The sequence below is a fragment of the Cannabis sativa genome, chromosome 6 (assembly GCF_029168945.1).
Source record: "Cannabis sativa cultivar Pink pepper isolate KNU-18-1 chromosome 6, ASM2916894v1, whole genome shotgun sequence".
NCBI lineage: Eukaryota > Viridiplantae > Streptophyta > Magnoliopsida > Rosales > Cannabaceae > Cannabis > Cannabis sativa.
This window is the reverse complement of record NC_083606.1, coordinates 66,516,332-66,536,684: the sequence shown is the minus strand read 5'-3', so window position 1 is coordinate 66,536,684 and position 20,353 is coordinate 66,516,332. Positions and strand designations below refer to the sequence as shown.

General features: G+C 31.0%; 3 protein-coding genes across 5 annotated transcripts; 1 reads left to right on the top strand and 2 right to left on the bottom strand.

The window, feature by feature from the left end:
• Positions 1-3,530: 3,530 nt before the first annotated feature.
• LOC115725494 (geranylgeranyl transferase type-2 subunit beta 1) lies at positions 3,531-8,247 on the bottom strand. Of its 2 annotated transcripts, none has more exons than XM_061117456.1 (11): positions 8,094-8,247; positions 6,831-6,916; positions 6,676-6,741; positions 6,445-6,595; positions 6,204-6,320; positions 5,737-5,803; positions 5,486-5,634; positions 4,518-4,651; positions 4,299-4,397; positions 4,146-4,221; positions 3,531-3,804 (listed from the first exon to the last, which is right to left on the bottom strand). In XM_061117456.1, the coding sequence occupies exons 3-11, from the start codon at positions 6,727-6,729 to the stop codon at positions 3,710-3,712; spliced, it is 942 nt and encodes a 313-aa protein (XP_060973439.1). In that variant the 5' UTR covers positions 6,730-6,741; positions 6,831-6,916; positions 8,094-8,247; the 3' UTR covers positions 3,531-3,709. The 2 variants fall into 2 exon arrangements, with proteins under 2 accessions (XP_060973439.1, XP_030510896.2); XM_030655036.2 differs by having other exon boundaries at positions 6,676-6,729.
• Positions 8,248-11,315: 3,068 nt separating this feature from the next.
• Positions 11,316-18,810, top strand: LOC115725492 (pentatricopeptide repeat-containing protein At5g62370). 2 transcript variants are annotated; one of them, XM_030655032.2, is made up of 5 exons: positions 11,316-14,741; positions 15,147-15,427; positions 15,517-15,706; positions 15,914-15,985; positions 17,599-18,810. In XM_030655032.2, exon 1 carries the CDS (start codon positions 11,738-11,740, stop codon positions 14,705-14,707), a length of 2,970 nt encoding a protein of 989 aa, XP_030510892.2. In that variant the 5' UTR covers positions 11,316-11,737; the 3' UTR covers positions 14,708-14,741; positions 15,147-15,427; positions 15,517-15,706; positions 15,914-15,985; positions 17,599-18,810. The 2 variants fall into 2 exon arrangements, with proteins under 2 accessions (XP_030510892.2, XP_030510894.2); XM_030655034.2 differs by lacking the exon at positions 15,914-15,985 and having other exon boundaries at positions 17,599-17,728.
• LOC115725493 (RING-H2 finger protein ATL54) lies at positions 17,258-19,052 on the bottom strand. Its single transcript, XM_030655035.2, has one exon. It carries the CDS (start codon positions 18,760-18,762, stop codon positions 17,656-17,658), a length of 1,107 nt encoding a protein of 368 aa, XP_030510895.2. The 5' UTR covers positions 18,763-19,052; the 3' UTR covers positions 17,258-17,655.
• Between the last annotated feature and the right edge of the window lie 1,301 nt (positions 19,053-20,353).

The window sequence follows — 20,353 nt, the reverse complement described above, 5'->3', positions numbered from 1 at the left end:
TCTTATGCCTTGTGAAGTTATGGTATGGTATATATTTATAAGATCTAGTGAACCAAAAGACAAAAAGAAAAAGTAAATAAATTCTTTGCTTGCTGCAATAAATATATTCATAATCATTAAAGTTTCAAACTTGTCTAACACTTTAGTTTATTTTGAAAGTTGTTAACAGTATTGCAGAGAACAATAACCAATGATTTTATTGAAAGAGAAAACAAAAAAATAAAATTGATCAATATTGGTTTTGTAAAGTTGATGCATTAGTTGGTTGTGATTGTAGTTTGTAGTTTGTAGATGATCATCATCTCCCTAGCCCAATATTATTGCAAAAGCACACCTCTTATCGTAAGTCTAATTAATATTGATTAGGCAAAACGCATGATTAGCATCAATATGCAATGTAAATAAAGAACTAAAATTGGAACAAAAATCAGCACAACTAAGCTTTACCTCTCTTTTTTTTTTTAGGTTTTTTGCTCATTTTTACATTCGACTTTAAAATAGTTTTTTTTTATTTTTTGTATTTTTACTGAAATTCATAACTCACGTAGCAATTATTGGGGTAACATAAATCGCAACTAAAATTCTTATAGCAACATACAAATAAACTACTAGAGCAATTCAAACTATAAAGTTAAAAAGAAAAAAAAAAGTCAAAAAATGTTATATGTGATAATTTCTTTTTTTTTTTTTGAATAAAAATCATAAGATCTATTAATTAATAAATTCGTTCAAAACAATAGAACGCACTTCAGAGGAACAGTCCTCCAAAGCACACGACCTGTAAAGAAACAAGAGTCTCTTGCCAAGCAATGAGTCAACTTATTTGCAGATCGTTTTACAAAACACAAATTGTGAAGGCATAAAATACCGCTCTGAATTGCTTAGGCACTCACCAAGCTATCTGTTTCCAACATGACTCTATCGCACGAATGAATTGCAATCCAACTCAATGCTTCTTTAATGCCTATTATCTCAGCAATTTCGGGTTGAACACATCCAATCTTCCCCTTCTTGAATTCTTCTACCATAACACTATGATGATTCTGAGCTACACAACCCATGCCAAAAGACAAGACTCGAACTAGAAAAAATGAAAAGGAAAAAGCTAAAAAAACCATGTCAAAAGACAAGACTAAAGAACCATGTCAAAAGACAAGACTAAAGAACCATGTCAAAAGACAAGACTAAAGAACCATGTCAAAAGACAAGACTATAGAACCATGTCAAAAGACAACACTAATGGAAAACTAAATTAGTTTCAACACATAAACACGATCACATCATTAAAATTAATTAAGGAATGAACTCGTTATAATTCTAACCCCATAAAAACATTAATTGGAATTAAATTAATAAATGGAAAACAAAAAATCTGAAACTGAGGACATCGTTGAGCCGAATCGAACCACTCTCAGACAACTACTCTTGAACCCCTCACAGAAGAAGACGTTGATGTGAGAATGAGAAAAACTTTGGCATCAATCAAGAAGGTCAATACAATAGTCTTCTCCTTTGGTAATATCTTGTCCTCAAGTTTATTTTCTATACCATTGCCTCAGCTTACAAAAAAACTCTCAAATTTAAATTGTGTGCATGAATTCTTGAATAGGGGAGATGGTAGATAGCCGATAAAACAAGAGAGAGGAAGAAGGCAATTCAAATCGTAATATAATTAACAATGACTCCAGAATGCCAATCCTCTTGATAATTTCTTTTTTTAATTGAGATAAAATATGTAAAGTTTTAATTTGGTTTGCATATTTAATTATTGTTAGTTTTTCAACATTAAATACTATATGGATTGTCACTATGTACATGTGTCATATTTTCTTTTTGAGTAACTGTAACTTTAATTACTTAAATATTTAAAAATTATTCTAAATAAATAAAAATAAAAATTCTTTTCTTTTTCTTTTTCTTTTATTTTTTTTTTCCTTTTCTCTTTTACTTTTTTTTTTCTTTCTTTTCTTTATTTCACGACACGTATTGTTCTTTTTCTTATTCCTCTTACATAATCTCCAACAGTTACACCATTATAGTGTATCTTTTTCAGTAAGTTGGTATATAATTTATTAATTTTAGTTCACTTTCTCCAGTAATTTACACCAAATAAAAATATTTTGCTTAAAAAATCTTACATTTTATATTATTTATATTAATAACTAATATTAACAAATTTATGATATAATTATATAAATTGTCAATAAATTAAATAATATCATGACTATTAGTAAAATAATATAGTAAAATAAAATATTTATTAAATCAATTAAACATTACACATAATCTTAGAAAAAACCTTAAATAAAATCACAATTACACAATTTAATTTTATATGGCGTTCTCTCATGTGATCAATTAATGCATCTCAAAGGACATAGTGAACAAGTGTATCATTATTGATTTGTCTTTTGGAATTTTATTATTTTCACTAAACATATAGATGGTGATGGTGAATGTAATTTATTTCAACTACTCATTAGGATAAAGAAAGCAAAATCTATAAGGAAAGATGATGAAAAAATTTCTACTATTGTTTAAACTATTAGAGAAGAAAATGAGCAACTCGTTGAAATGTTCGACTCAAGTAGAGCACAAAATTGTAAAAATTTAGAAGCAAAATTGGCTTTAAGGAGAATATTAAGAAGAGAAAGAATCTTATTGAAGGATTTGAATTCTATAGTTAAATCCTATTACACAAGAATCTTTTTAAAATGAGTAAACAAAGTTATGCAAAAAAGAACTCACCAACAACAATATCAAGGTTCTTAAGATACCTCAAGTCTATATAAACTAATATTTTGATACTCAATCGTCGAGGTTAGAATTCTCAAGTGACCAATTTGAACATTGAATCATTATTTTGTTTATTGTTGTATTTTTCTTTTACCTTGTTCTTTTTAGTTTTATGTTTTCTTCATTTAAAATTAGTATTTTTATTATTATTATTCTGTATTTTCAAATTATGTTAAATGAATGATTATTTTGTAATAAATTTAGATCAACGACTAAAATGTAAGATTATTTTTAAGAAAATAAATTAAAAGAAGGGTTAAAATAGAAAAATTAATGTGTCCTAATTTGATGTAGACTAAAAATTTAACATCGTTAATAGCGTGCAATTTAGTGGATAATTTAGTATATCCTTGAAGTGAAATGGTATAAAAATTTCATACCAATTTAATAAAATAATGCATTAATATAAATACTTTTAATCTTCTTCTTTACCATTACTAGAGTCACTATCATTATCACCACCACCACCAAAACCACACTAATTAACAATGCCACATCAACATTTGAATAATGAAATGACTAAATTTTTATAAATTAAAAAGTTAGAAGGAAATTTTTATAAATTAAAAAGTTAGAAGGAAATTTTTATAAATTAAAAAGTTAGAAGGAAATTTTAAAATCTAGTAGCGTCATGCGTTTAGAGGACAAAAATCTAATTATTCTTTCAAATATATATACTTTTGAATTCAATGTTAATGGAGCATTTTCCTGACACACTCTTTGCACATTCACACTCAAATAAAATTCACATTGACCATGACTTTGCTTTTGATTGAAAACAATGTCTACAACATCATCCTTGACAAAATATTTTATACTTTGTAACATAAAAGTATGTTTTTTCTTTATTTCCTGTAAAACAAAAAACAATGAGTTCAGTTATAATTAGAGTCTAAGTTGTTCTTGAAGATCATTATTTGCCCAAGAAAATTCTATTTACAACATCAACTGGCAAAGCATAGGCTGGATCTATGGCTTTCAATCCTGGATATTCAAGAAGTGACAGTCCTGCATTGTATCAACCAATTTCAAAGTCATAAAAATAAAATGGAACATAAAGATCATTTAATTAGCACCCAATCCAATTCTGGGCACAAGCAACAGAGATAACTCCACTGTTTCCTAAATTCCTACTATTAGAAATGATTACTCAACTATCCTAAACTATGAAATATTACTAATATGTAGAGAATTTATTATAAATTTATAATAGAGGACAAATAATTAAATCCAAAATTTGGCATTATAGATGCTTTCAAAATGCAATTAGATCCTTAAAGACTTAATTTTCTTAGTAAGAGAGTGGCATTCAAATTCAAAAGACAATGGAAGAACTCAAGTAATTTTACCAGCTACACCAAAGTATGTGTGGTAAACATCAACTGCATCATCTGGTCTATCTGAAATTCCTCCATTTTCAACGTCCTGAGATTACAAAAGTCAACCAAAAATCTCGAAGGTGATCTGGAAGATAAGAGTACTTCGCTTAGTTATAAGTTTACCTGGCAGTCCAAGATGAACTTCACAAGTTTTTCCTTATTGATCCAATGTACTCTGTCAATCATGATCAGGCTAGAAAGAACCCACCACGAATAGCAGACCTGGTTAAGAAAAACGAATTCAATAGCAGATTAGCTCAAATGATTCAAGATTAGTGGAGAGGTCCAAGAAGCAGGGCTCTAAATATATGCCATTTCTTTTTAAATAAGAATTCTACATACATCTGGAAGTTTCTCTGGACGCCCATTAAGACCTCCAGATTTGACTTGCCGCTCACACAACCACCACCCTAGAAGGTCTTTGTCGATATGATGCAGAGACCCCGTAATAGCAAGAGCTCCCACACAACAGAAAACTGCAGTGATGGTGGTGACAAAACACTATCGTTATTCTTGACTGGACTAAGGGCCATTTTGGCACAGCTATGCTGTGGGAAAAAGCAGCTGTAGCTGTACTGTGAGAAAAAGCAGCTGTAGCAAAACTGTGGAAAAAAACTGAGCTGAGTGTGGTAAATTATAAATTTTAAAATACTGTGAGTTGTTAAGATCTATTATTATGATAATGATAATGTTATAATCTAGTTTATTATAATCACAAATATGTAAAAACTTATTTTATATAATATTTTATTTTTTATATATTTTTAATTTTTTTCAAATATAAATTTACATGCATTTGATAAAAATAAGTTATAGTATTTGTTTATTATGTTTTATCAAATGTAAAAAAAAATTAGAAACTCAAGTATATGAAAAAAATTCTAGATTGATGTTGTTTGTTAATATTAAAATAAAATATAGATTATTTTAAAAAAAATAAAAGATTTAATAATTATTTATTTTATTATAATTAGTTTATTTTAATTTTTTTTATTTTTTTAATATGTAATAAAGAAGTAAATATGGTTTTAGTAAAAAAAAAAATCTTATAGTCTTTTAATCAAAACAATTTTTTCTAAAAGTTGGGTTGGAAAAGCTTCAGCTTTTAGCTGTAGCTTCTCCAAAAATTCTTCAAAAAGCTGTTTTTTGACTGTTTGCCAAACACATTTTTATCACAGTTTTTTCAAAAAGCAGCTTTTAGCTTTTCCAAAAGCTGTGCCAAACAGGTCCTAAATTAAACATGCTACGAATAGAAGTAAATCACATCCACAATTAAAACTTAAAAAACTCATATATTGCAACAAACTTACTTTGCCCAGCATGAGACTCTCCACCAGGTGTACATCCAAATCCACCATCCAGGTTTTTGCAACTAACGATATACTTCACAGCCTTCTCAACATTAATTTTATTCAACTGATGCAGCAATGCGAGACAACATATTGCAATATAGGAGAATCTAATACAATTTGAAAGACAAAAAAAGAAAAAGAAAAACAATGAATACTAACTTCAACAAAGTACAAGAGATGCAAAAAAAGAAAATGAGAGACAAGACTACCTTGTATCAACTTCACCCCATTCATCCCCGGAAAATGATCCATCTTCATTTTGCAGCCCAGCAACATCTGATAATAGCTAAGTAATGCAATAAAATCTGATTGAGCTATCCGTTAAATAGTTATTACAAAGAATTACTAACTTTGTTAAGATATAAAATCTCATAAGCCAAGCAATCACCTATCCTTATTTAAGCTAGCAAAGCTACACTACCTCCAAAATGCATAACCAACAATACAATAAATAATTTGAAATGAGATACATTACTATTATTACCAAAAAAAAAAAAAAAAAAAACTTCAAGCACTAACTCTACAAAATTACTGAATAAATAGTTTAACAATTACAAAAATTGTGCCAAATATAAATAATACATAAAACACATAATAGTACAAATAAGGTTAATGAAGAGTTCTTTTCAAACTTGTGTAAAAGTAATTTGAACACGATCAATTGGGAAAAGGATACAATTTGACACCTTTCCGATGTCTAGAACATCAAGCTTGTCAAAGAGGGCTAAAACTTGCACAGCACTTAGAGTATACATTACATGTGGATCATGCCCAATGTTACCACCAAAACCACCTGCATGAAAATAAATAAAAATAATAAGACAAAGAAAAGCTAATTAGTGACTACTTTCGCCATTGCCAGAACAATTTGAAGTTATCCATCTTAATTCATTCCTTGTCACCTTCTTTTTACAAACCTGACTCGTGTTGACAGCTTATGAGCCATGAAACAATCTGATCAACGTCTACAACATGAAGCTTTTCCAATAAGTCAAGAGTGGTGAGGCCCCAATATGCTCCATTCATTCTCAAATGCTCAATCACCACAGATTCAAATGACCCTTTTTTCTGATTTCAGCAAATTTCACATACCTTTAGATATACAAACATTTTTTGAACATGAGGGCATAATATGGGATGGAACAAACCTTTTCAACTGATACAATATAATTGGCATGCTTCTCAGCCACCAACTCTGCCATCTGCAAATTAAACTTCAATAACGTTATTTTGTTTCACCTTTTATAAAACCTGACGTAATTTAAATATATATGTATGACAAAAAATAAAAACAAAAACTCACATTTAAGAAATGAAGTTGATCAGCCAAGAAAAAGTTTTACTCCCAGTAAGTTCAATAGAGGTTGTTTACGAAATCAGTGTCGAATCCTGAGTCAGTTTTGACGAGGTCTCAGCTCCAAAATAAAAAATTACACACTAAACATCTCAATTAAATCACAGATATATAAACCCCTTAATTAACTTCAGATTATTATCTCTGAACTTTTCAATGAAATAACAGAAAAATATATTGTGTTATACTTAGACCTGAAAGGCTGAAACTTTAAAGAACAAATACAAAGTTTCCACCTATTGACTCTTGCCCAGATGATCACATGCCTAAAATATACTAGTTAGTAGTTAACTACCACCATTTTTATTTAAAACATTTAGGGCTTGGGATGTCATATTGTAATGTATTGGATTGGATCGTATTAAGTTCGACACTGAATAGTATTAAATAATATCACATCATATCTGAATCTGATATTTACTCCTACCCCAACTCCAACCTTACTCCGACCCCTAATGCTTATCCCATTCTCGTTTCGACCCAACCAATTTCTAAAAAGTACATGTATCATGAAATATCTGGCATATTATCACACTAAATCTAACTTCTCTTAGAATTCTCCTTACAAATGTCACATAAGAAAAAAAAAATAAACAATTCTTAGAGAAAGAATGAAGGGCAAACAAGAAAAATAAATTAGAAAAACAGATAGAGTAAAAGTGGTGGGATATTCACATTGGTAATTTGATGATAACTAATAAGTTCCCGTGGAAAAAAAATTTGTATTCAAAACATTTCTTCATATACTCTATTACTTATCATCACATTATTAGCTTTGAACAAGAGTAGTGATTTGAGTTTACTTAGATCCTTCTAGCACAGTTCCAGGATGATACTACTGGTTAGAATGTGAAATTAATTTCAGATTAACAAAAGGTATAAAATCCCCCTAACATAGTTAGTTCAGTTTAAGTATTTAGAATATGATTACAGCATAAAAGAAATCAAATCAGTATAACAGCATATTTCAAAACCACAAACTAAAGCTCTTCTTCTGAACTACATTTCAAAATAGATTTCTGAAAGTCTCATCTCCACTCTGAGCATATAAAGAACAAAACACAGATTGTTTTAATTGCATAACACTGATCAAAGTAACCATGATAGGAAAAAAAAAAACAGTAACCGAAGTTGAGAAACCAAAAGAATTATGAAAAGGGAAAAATGAAATCTCTGAAGAACCAATCCTCATGAGCAGCCTCAAAACCGTACCTGGTAATGAACCCGAGGTCGTGAACGAAATTCCTCCTCTCCGATCTCTGATAATCGTTATAGAAGAAATCCAAAAAGGCCGATAGACAGAGTGAGAGTAACGGAGAGGAGAGGAGAGAGAGTGTGGGTGATGCCATGGACATGGAGAGAGAACTCTGGATCTGTAATTTTGGGTCTGCTATTATTATTGGGCCTCTCATATTGGGCTAAGTTGAAAAACACAACATTCGTACACTTTTATTAGGGATTATTTCATAAATACACCAAAACAACAAGAAAATTACAAAAATATTGTTTTATAGAATTTTAAGTATTTTTACGATTTTTTTTATTTTATTTACAGAAAATACAGTATTTTTATGTTGTACTCTTGTTAATTTGTTATTAATTTTTTGTTATTTGTATGTTATTTTTTGTTGTTGTTTTGATGTTATTTTCAAGTTACTTATATGTAGTTTTCTTGTTGTTTTCGTGTTATTTCTATGGAAAACTGTAAAAATATAAAAATTTTAAAAAAAAAAAAAAAATCTTTAAACGTAAAAATGTAATTTTTTTTTTCAAAAATAGTGTCTTATGTAATATTCACTTTTATTAAGAATAAGGGAAACTACAAAAATATTAGAATTTTGGTTAACTTTACAAAAATACTATTACACGGAATTTTTTTCAAAAATATTGTGTTTTTATAAAACAACAGTGAAACACTAAACGGAATAAATAAAAACAATAGGGGAACAACTAAAAAATAACCGTATAACAATAGTAAAAACTTAACACAGTATACAGTATAAAACTTACACTGTATTTTTGAAAAAAAATTCTACCCCACAGTAAAAAAAAATAAAAAAAAGTTAAAATTTTCAGTATGTGGTGTAAATAATTCAAGAATAATTAGTATTTTTGCCCAATTTTTTACACTACTAAGTTGTGTCCTCTAAGTTATACGACTTGTTAGTAATGTCCCTCAAAATATAATTTTTACATTAACATGATTTATCCATCACATTCTATTTAATTTTTTTTGTGAAATGAGTGACACAATAAATAATAGTTGACAAATAGATGTAAAATTATATACTTTTCACCTTTTATACCTTAGTGATTAAATAATAAAACTAAAAATATTAATTCTTATAAAAAAAAAATCTTTTGTTCTATTATTCATTGATGTAAAAAGAGTAAAAATTATATAATTTGCATTTATTTGTCAAATACTACCCTTTGTATCACTCATTTTACAAAAAAAAAAAAAATATAGTGTGTGTGATGAAATGACCATGTTAATGTAAAAGTTATATTTCAATGGGTATATAGCAGCATAAGTACTTAAAGTTTTATGTTTGTAAGCGGTATAAGTACCCAATGTTTGTAAAATTGTAATTTTTTTCTAATTTTATCACTGCACACTCTATTATTGTCTTAAATAGGGCACATAAAAGGCCTAATTCTTGATCATTGGATCTAGATAGAAATATGCAGTATTGGTTACTTCCAAATATTCTTTTAATAAATTCAAAACAGAGTCTGTACTGACGAAACTGGAAGAAAATTACAGTTTTACAAACATTGAGTACTTATGCCGCTAAAAATAAACATTAGGTTTATGCAGCTTACAAACATAAAACTTTGGGTACTTATGCCGCTATTTACCCTATTTCGATAGGTATTATTAACAAACCGTATAACTTAGAGAACACAACTTGGTAGTATAAAAAGTTCAAAAGATAAAATTGCTAATTATTCTTTACTAAAACTACCCACATTTTTTTCTATTGTACACTATAAAACAAATATATCTATCTATATATATTAAAAAATAATTTACGGTGAAAATACTTAAGTTTAACTTTCAGTTATAGATTGATACCTAAGTAAACAAAATTTGCAGTAAAAATATCTTCTGTTAAAATTTTAGAACTTTCGTGAGTACCTAGTCGTTAAGTGTCAGGTCATTGTCCACGTGTCACTTTGTGATTGGTCTAGATCATTTAATTTTTATATTTATTTAAAAATCAATTTAAACCTTTTACAGTCATTTTAAAATTTTTAATAAAATATATATTAACAATTATTTAGATATATAAAAGTTAAAACTAAACATAATTTAATAAAAGTATATTAGCGAAAAAACTATCTGAATTATATATTTTGTTGCTGTTTATCGAAATTTTTAGACACTTAATATATTAAAGTAAGAATTAAGAAAATAAATCAAATAAATGAAAAAGAGATGGAGATTTTTAAGTGGTTTAAGTATTAATGATGACATGACTGTTTAGTCAATTACCACATCAGTGCCATGTTAACGTCATATGTGCAATTAATAAGAAAAAAATAATTTAAAATTTTTTAATTTAGTTTTACGTAATTTTTTTAACCATTAATTGATTTTTAGTTTAATAATTTTTTGAAAATACCTAATTTTTAATTTTTTTAATGTTAAATTATACATGTGGCTCTGATGTGGAATTTGCTAAGTAGTCATGTCATCATTTTGTTTGTAAGGGCTGACCCTAATGGTAATAAATTGCATTTCTTTTGTAGGGGCCCAAATTTTAAAATTAGAACACAACCTCCAAAATGTTTAAGACGACCCTGTTGTTTGCCACGTGTGACAAAATTTAATAGAAAGATCAACTTACAATACTGTGAATAGCTTATGAATCATTTGTAACATGCTGAAAAGTTTAGAGACATAATAATGTATATATCATAATTTGGGGGCAAAAATCTTAAATAGCCTAATAAAAATAGTTCTTTATTTTAATATTTTAGCTATTTTAACTCAAATTTAACTAAAATATAGATAGTAACCTTGTCGTATATTCTCCAAGGCTTTGCCACCAATCTTGTAAGATCCCAGTGAATCTTGATACTAATTGTAGCAAAATATCTCGTATCTGCCCTTGGTTTCTGTGCTTCTAGAAGGGTCCATGCTCTGAATTGTTGAAAGTGAGATCTCCATTGATTTGGGGGAAGATCATCAAGCATGAATGTGTTGGGCTTTCCACTAAATTGATGTTTAGTGGATTTATGTCGCTGAAGACACTTCTTCTTCTATTATTGGTTCTGTAGGGTCAAAATTAAACAAATAACAATCCGGTTTTAGAAATAAAAATAAAAGAAAATCCATTTTAGAAAAGAAAAAAAATAAATAAAAATCACTTTTAACCTAAGAAAAAAAAGGTTTTTGTTTTTTTCTTGTTTTTTTTTTTTTTTTTTTTTTTTTTTTTTTGGTTTTTGGCCAAGTAACCTAAGACAGGGTTTAAGAAGTTCTTTCTTTGTTACTCTATCAAACTAAAACCCTGCGGCTCTTCCTACGACCCCCTGTTGCACTTGCCCATTTGGTATGCGACTCAATTCAAGTATTGGATTTTTCAATCGCAACACACTTTTCCCTTATCCATTTTCTTCTCTGGTTTTCTGGGCTGTTTTAATACGGGGGTTTGGTTTCGTTTCAAATGGCTTATTCTTTAGTTCCCAGCTGTTAATGGAGATTGTTTTGTCAGCAATGAGAATTGTTTTCTGGGTTTGTAATCTTTTCGTTTTCTCTCTTCTGGGTCAGCCAAATTTCCCAGCTTTTTCAACTGGGTTCGCTTGGCTATGTCTTTTCGTGATATTTACTCTGTAGTGTTGGTCTGAACATGAAGAAGAAAGCTCTCAATTCTTTGTACCTCTTCTGCAAAAGCAGACGGCCTCTAACTTCTTGGGCTCTCCCAATGGAAACCTCAGATACTTCATTCTCAACTATTGCCAATGATCATAAATCTCTCTGTCTCACCTTGGCTGAACAGCTCATTCGCCGGGGCTTGTTGTGCTCAGCTCAGCAAGTGATGCAGAGACTTGTCAATCATTCTTCTTCGGTTTCGGATGCGATTTCGGTTGTCAATTTCGGTATTGAACGTGGGTTGGACCTTGATTTGGGTACCTATGGTGCATTGATTAAGAAATTGGTTGATTCGGGTCAGCATCAACTGGCTGAGGCTCTTTATCGTGACAATGTGTGTGTTAGAGGTATTGATCCTGACTCGTTGATTTTGACTCATATGATTATTTGCTTTTGTAAATTGGGGAAATTAGAAGAGGCAAGCTTCCATTTGGATAAACTTCTTGTGAAGAATTCTGTTCCTTGTAAAGCTACTTGTAACAGCCTTCTTAAGGAATTGTATGAACGTGAAATGATTTTAGATGCTTTTGATTTTTTCGTTTGGATTAGTAATGCTAAAGTATTCCTGGGTTTTTGGTGTAGTCGGTTGATTGATAGATTATGCATTAGAGGCTATATGGATGAAGCTCTTCAAGTGTTTGATATAATGCGTGAGAGAATTGGATATTTACCTACAGTTCACATGTACAAGTCATTGTTTTATGGTTTTTGTAAGAGAGGGCGGGTCGTTGAGGCTGAGTTGTTATTTGGTGAAATGGAGTCTCACGACGTGTACATAGATAAGACAATGTATACTTCTTTAATTCATGAATATTGCCAGAGTAAAAAAATGAAGATGGCAATGCGGGTTTTTCTGCGAATGCTGAAGACCGGTTGTGTTCCTGATAATCGCACGTGTAATACGTTGATTCATGGATTTGTGAAGTTGGGTTTGTTTGACAAAGGATGGGTCATAAGCAAACAGATGGTAGATTGGGGAATGCAGCCTGATGTGATTAGTTATGGCATTATGATTAGTGAATACTGTAAAGAAGGTAAATGTGACTCTGCATTGATGCTTTTGGACACCATGATCAGTTGCAGTTTAATTCCAAGCGTGCACTGCTACACAGTGTTGATCAATGCACTTAACAGGGAGAAACGATTTACGGAAATAGATGAATTGTACAAGAACATGCTTAAAAATGGCATTGTTCCTGATCATGTGCTTTATTTTACCCTTTTGAAAAACTATCCCAAGGGACATGAGCTTCGACTTGCTCTTATGATTTTGCAGGCAATTGGAAAGAATGGTTGCGGGATTGACCTTTCTACGCTCTCAGCTTCCAATGATATGTTTCCTCCTGGTGACCTAGAGCAAGAAATTGAAGTCTTGCTTGGGGAAATTGTAAAACGAGACTTAAATGTAGCTTCTGTGGCATTTAGTGTGTATATATGTGCCTTGTGTATGGATAGTAAAACAGATGCTGCATTGAATTGCTTGGATAGAATGGCAAATCTTGGCTGCAGACCTTTGCTTTTTACTTTCAACTCCTTGATCAAGTCTCTTTGCAGTGAGGGACTTTTTGAGAATGTTGAATCCTTAATGGCCATTATGGAAGAGCAGGGCATTATGGCAGACCTAACAACATATTTGATTATGATAAATGAACTTTGTAAACAAGGTGATGTAGAATCAGCCCTTGGTGTTCTGGATCACATGGAGGATATGGGGATGAGACCTGGTGTTGCTATATATGACTCAATTATAGCTTGTCTAGGTAGAGAGAAATGTGTTGTAGAAGCAGAAAATATGTTTAAGAGGATGCTAGAGGCTGGTGTGGATCCTGATGAGGTCGTTTATACAACAATGATTATGGCATACCTGAACAATGAAAGAGTTATTGAAGCCCGACAGTTGTTTGAGAAAATGATGGAGAATTCGATACAGCCAAGTATGCTTTCTTACACTGCCCTTATAAGTGGATTAGTGAAGAGAAACATGACTGATAAAGGATGCATTTACCTTGCTAGAATGCTGAGAGATGGTGTTTTGCCAAATGTTGTGTTATACACCTCTCTAATAACTCATTCCTTGAAGAAGGGTAAATTCGAATTCGCCTTTAGATTAGTTGACTTGATGAATTACAGTCGGATAGAGTTTGATCTTGTCACCTATATTGCACTGGTCAGTGGTGTTTGTAGAAATATTCCTGTTATTCAGAATAAGCAGCACATTCTAAGTAGACAGTCCCTACAAGCTTGGCAAATGTTGTTTCGTTTGCTCCATCAGAGTAATCTGCTTCCAAATGAAAACTATCTACAAGTTCCTGTCAGAACTCCGAAAGAAATCAAAAGCTTTGCTATCAAGCTGATTGAGACAATAGAAAGTACAAGGTTCATGCCAAATTTGTACCTATATAACGGTATAATTTCTGGGTTTTGTTGGGGGCAGAAGATGCAAGAGGCATATGATAAATTTGAATTAATGCAAACAGAGGGTTTATGTCCCAACCAAGTTACTTACACTATTCTCATGAGTGGACATGTTCAATCAAACGATATCGATTGTGCAGTTGGAGTTTTCAACAAGATGAAAGCAGATGGTTGTGACCCGGATAAAATTGCATACAACACTTTGTTGAGAGGACTGTGTAAAGCTGGGAGACCAGTCGATGCCTTGACACTTTCCTATGCAATGCGCAAGAGGGGTGTTTTCCCGAGCAAGCTTTCTTACGAATGTTTGCTGAACTGTTTCTGTGCTAGTAATTTAGATGATAGTGCCTTCAAGATATATCAAGAGATGATTGCCTTTCATTATATCCCTCACTCATTTAACCGTCACTGGTTGCTCTGTATATTATACAAAAATAACAAGCTGCAGGAGGCTCGCTTTGTGTTTGATTCTATGCTTGAAAGAGGGCGAGCATGGAACAATGAAACAGAGAGGATATTTGTTACAAGCTGAGACAACTGATAAGCCTAAAGTTCATGAATTGAAGGTACATAAAGAATTTCCCCATTTTTTGTGTTCTCTTTCTGTATTTCATGCAATTGGTGATGTTTGATTCAACTGTGATGATTTGATGTGATGTGACTATTTGTCTCCATATTGACATTTGACATAAAGATCTTGCGAAATCATTTGTTTGATTTGCGATAAAGCATGTCTACTGTAGATGATTTTTCATGAAAAATCATAAGAACATTGGATTTTTTCACATTACATAACTTATCCTAACATTTTTGATGACATTGGTGGGGGTTTGCACCGGAACCCCACTGTCGTAGTAGTGTGTAGTCCTGAAATTGGGCTCTGTAGAGTAGGCCATCTTAACTCTGTTGTGTGTCTATATTTTATTTTCTAACAGAAATACAAGATTTAATACTATCTTTGGCTTATTCAGGTATTATTCAGTTAACGGCGAGTACCTTAAAATTTGCTCGTTCAAGGCAACATACGAGATTCCTTTGGTCATATAAAACCCTTCTCACTGCCTTTCGATAAAAGGTGACTCTGCCTTTTTGTGCCTCTGCATTATTTGGTGTTTTTCGCGAAAAAATCTGCATGCAGATTTTAATGAAATTATGTTGGCACTTGGTTGTGGAGTGGTGGCGCCACATAATGCAATCAAGCCCTCTAATTTCCACCTTGGAAGCCAAGCCGTTCTCACCTTATTCAAATGATGTAAGTGTTAGCTGTTTATATGACATACTAGAACTAGAACTGTTCTTTTTTAGTAAGACAAGTATAAGAGCTATATCTATTCTTTGTAGGTTGCTGTGGAAACAACTAACCACAATGGAGGTTAAGATAATTGACAGCTCTTTGGGATTCATATGAGGATGAGAAGAACATGGTTGAAAGTTACTTGGGTGACAAAGTAGCTATAGATCCAAAACAGAAGATTATCGAACGTGTGTGTTTTTCATGGACACTCCAAAGCTTGTTTGTCTGAATATTCAGGTTTGTCAGTGCCTTTTAAAATTTTCCAGGTTTCAGCACTAGGCCTTTTTTTAATTTCCGAAAAGTGATGTACAAATCTTGTGATATGTTTTCTACTATGAAGAACAACCAAGCAACGTTTCATTCTCCCTAAAATTAAACATAGTTGAATCATGTTGGTTGTTAGTGATCTTTTTCATTTTTCTTTTCTTTTTTCAATAAATGCAGGTTGCCGAGAAGCATCTCTCAAAAATGGTTTTTACCATGGCTCTAGCAGAAAAGTTACTTTACTGTTGCTATGTAAGTCTTCTTTCCACTAGCACTGACATTTCTTGTTAAGCTAAATAATGTTAATAAATAATTGCAGTCATTTTTAGTTATTTTGCCGCCAAAATCAAAGCCCCGTTGGCTTCGATTTTGGTTGGAATTTGTTTTTGTAATATAAAGAAAATCCCCAAGACTTTTGGGACAACCATGGGAATGTACACAGGGACTAGCAAAATACACAGAGATTAGTAACTATAGATATTTAAATGTTTAAGGTTGTCAATTGAAACACAAAAAGGGGAAAATCAGCTGCAAAATGTTGTGTAGATTAATATTATTATTATTATGAAAGAAGGTGAAAAAGTAAATTATTGTGTCCATAATCCAAGTTGTATCTGTTAAAAAAAAAGTTTGTATTTATATTGATTTTGAAATTATAATTAATATACTACAATTTGTAGACATAATAGGAAATATTCTCAATAATATCTATGTATATATTATAATATATCATCCTGTAGGATTTTTTGCTTTTTCTTTCTAATTTGGAAAATAAAAATACATGAAAACCAAGGCAATGACATACTTTGTATGGTGCTCATTTCCCATGGCTTTGTCTCACCAACTTTAGAAGCCTAGAAAGCTACTGATTATTTCTAAAAAGAAGTAGCTTGTATAGTCATGCCTTCTAGGGTTCATTTGGTAGACCGTATTACATTGTATTGTATTGTATAATATTATATTGAATTATATTTTATGCAATATTTTTATGTAAAACTATACATAGTATTGATTTTTATGGACACGTAAATATATAATATTTTAGTATAAATTAAAATTTAACATAGTATTATATAAAAATATGATATATAATTCAAATCAATATACAGTACAATACAATTCGACCTAATACAACGTACTAAACGAGCCCTTAATGATTATCTTTTTACCACAATTTCAACAGTGTCTATAGCCCACAATTTAAATTAACAAGTTAGATAGAATATGTGAGAAATTGAATTAATTAGTTCTTCCCCTTTTGCAGCCTCCTAAAACATCATTTAATTTCAATGCATCCTATAAAAACTCCAATTATGTTTAACAGAGTTTAAAATCTAATATTCCACAGTAGCTATCCTCATTATTATAAGCAACATATCTAGGTTTAACAAAAGCTTTCTAATACCCCTCCATTTATGTTCATAATTTTGCAGGGTGTTCATTCTGCAACAATACGAAGTTGAATGGAAATAAAAATGTGATTTGATAGAACAGATAAAAGATTGTAATATGGGGAAAAGTATATGACAAAAAGCTTTTATATATATACACTTGCAAGCACACATATTGTTCACAAACATTTGAACCATTTTGGGTCAGATACAACAGACTTATACCAATAAATTTTAGTTCAGTTCAGCAGAAGAAAAAATTTCACTTACAATTGCTTTACTTTCTTCATAGAACAATATGGTAAATCCGGTATCACTATCATCTGAAATCCCATTTTTGGGATAGCCTGAGTTTACTAACTAATGACCCTTTCACTAAACAAACACAACATTATTGCAGATTTTGGTATCTAAATTCTGAAAACTTTCAGCTCTCAGGTTGGTTATTGAGAATTTTCTTAATTTTGATTTCAGGCAAAATTGAAGAAAAATGTATCAAATGCTTCTCAAATGAAGAATTGCATCACTGCTTCACACTTGCCTGCACAGTACAAACTTTCCACTGCATGAAACTGATCTCTTCATTGACATAGCTCCACTTTGAAGTGATCTTCCATTTGAAGAACTACTACTTTTAAGTCTCTGCAACTTCTGATTCTCACCAGCTCTCTTTTCACTATCTACTGAATCCAATCTATTGTTAACCACTTCAAATTGTTTATCAGAATTCTCATCTGTTTCCTCAACAAGGACTTTCAAAAGAGAGAGATTAATCTTGGAAGCTGAAAAAGAATCCAAAGAAACAGATCTTCTACTTGGTTGTACTCTATCCACTTCATCATCAGAATACTCATCTCTCTTTCTTTCCTCCCCTGTTCCTGTCCTCAACTCACCAATCTCATCCTCATTTTCACCACTGAATTCTTCATTATCGACAGAAATATCGATTCGGGTTTCTTCCACAGGACTAGAATCAACATCACTCGGCTCTGGGGAAGGCGTCCTGGCAGCCGAACTTGTTACAATCGGAGCACGACACAAAGGGCAATTCGTGTGTGATCTAAGCCAAGTATCAATACAAGGGACATGAAAAGCATGACTACACTTGGGTAAAAGTCTAAGAGTTTCATCTTCTTGAAACTCACTCAAACAAACCGAACAATCACTACCTTCAACAAGGCCTTCTTCTTTTTTATACTTCAAAACCGTGATGGAACCGATGATGGAAGGAAGTAAACCAACAGTCCTGATGTACCAGATGGGATGGTCAACTACAGGTCCATGATCTTCATCAAAAAACTCAAGATGGGTTTCATCCTGTTGTTGCTCAGACTCATTCCTTCTACGATTAAACCTCATGTAAAAGACATAGCCACAAACAACTAGAAAACTGGCTGCAACAAGAGCTATTGTAACAGACAAAAAGATTAAAGCTTTGTGTGAATGGTGTGAGGAGACTGGATCACTTGGTGGAGGTATATACAGAAGCTTACACTCTTTGGGACATATAATCGAACACCCAGGAAAGCAAAATTCTGGTTCTTTTCTATCACAAGAGGGTTTACATAATTGGGTCAGATTAAGTGGTGGCTCATCACCAGCACCAGCAGCATGCAATTTTCTATTAAGGGAAGCCATGTTTTGCAGTATAACCTAATTCAATATCAATTTACAGAAACAGAAACCATGGAAACCCCAAGAGAGAGAAAGATATGAAAGAGGTATTACCTGGTTGTTGAGCAAGAAAAGGACGTGAAACCCAATAAAGGGAAATGGGTTGAGATTGGATGAAGGGGATTTCTTCAAGAGGTGATCTTTGAATGCTGAGCAGAAATGGAGTATGTTAAGCCTTTCTTTTGACTTTTTCACCGTTGGTTGTTGACTTGTCTATTCTTGTTAGCTCTTGGCGGCTCATGACTGCCCTCTCTCCTACTTATTTATTATTTTCATATAATAATAATAATATTTTTTTGGGTGATTCTACCCTGCACCTTCTTAATAAGGATGTACTCATATACTCTTGATTTGTTTCGGTATCTAAAAAGATTTTTTAGTCTAATTTTTTTTCATATTCATGTACATTATAACTATTTAAGATAATCTACAAAATTTTAAGAAATTCCGAATAATTTACAATATAGAAAACAATGTTCAAACAACCTATTTTACACGCTTAATATAATAGTCACGCATACAATACACTGTTTGAACGTAGTTTTCGGCGTGTTAGACTTTTTCAAATTTCTTAAAATTTTGCAAGATGTCTTAAATAACTATAACGTACATGACCATGAGAAAAATTTTGACTAAAAAATTATTTCGTGTGTTAAAACAGATAAGGGTGCATCAATGTATCTATTTTAAGGGGTGCATTGTAGAATTTCCCAATATTTTTTTGTGGCAATATAATAGTAATTAGGTTTTTTTTTACACTTCTAAACAGTTTTTTTTATATATATTTTTACGAAATTCTATATAAAAATTTTTAGAGTAATTTGCGGCATAAATACCATAGTTGCAAATAAATACTTAAGTTTAATTTTTAGCAGTAATAATACTAAGTTATATTTTTGGAACTCTGTAGATACATAACCGTTCAATGTTAAACCATTATATCCACGTGTCATTTTCTTATTGGTATATTTGAATTAATTTTTTTAAATAATAAAAATTTAATGACTTTGACTAATTAGGAATTGCCACATGACAATTTATTTAACCAGGTTCCTACAGAAGTTCTAAAATTATAACTTAAAAATTATTACTGCCGAAAATTAAATTTAGGTATTTATTTGCAATTAGGAGTTAAACTTAGGTATTTATACTGCAAATTACTCAAATTCCTATGGTAACTAACTTAAATTGTAATTAAAAATCGTATGACAACCCACATAAAAACCAATTGGAGAAACCAATTTGGAAATCAAACTTTAAATTTGATTTTTTTTTTAAAAAAATAAAAAATAGTATATGAAGTAATACCCTTAATAATAAAAGTCATTTCTACTTGTCAAATTTTAAAAATATTGAAAAGATTCTCTAAGACGAATTAAATTAAATGTAAAAATATTAAACTATATATAAAAATATAAACTACTTTATTTATTACTAATTAGTTTTAAAATGAAATTTTATATTTTTTCACATATTATCAGAATCATATTTTTAGCGTACTACTTCACTCATTACCAATTAATTTAAAAGTAAAATCTCATATTATAATTATTCA

Coding starts and splice junctions, on each gene's coding strand:
- LOC115725494 (XM_061117456.1), bottom strand. CDS start 6,729: ATGGCAGAGTTGGTGGCTGAGAAGCATGCCAATTATATTGTATCAGTT. Junction 5,635..5,736: donor TGGGGTGAAGTTGATACAAG/GTAGTCTTGTCT, acceptor AAATTGTATTAG/ATTCTCCTATATTGCAATAT. Junction 4,222..4,298: donor AGTTCATCTTGGACTGCCAG/GTAAACTTATAA, acceptor TTGTAATCTCAG/GACGTTGAAAATGGAGGAAT.
- LOC115725492 (XM_030655032.2), top strand. CDS start 11,738: ATGAAGAAGAAAGCTCTCAATTCTTTGTACCTCTTCTGCAAAAGCAGA.
- LOC115725493 (XM_030655035.2), bottom strand. CDS start 18,762: ATGGCTTCCCTTAATAGAAAATTGCATGCTGCTGGTGCTGGTGATGAG.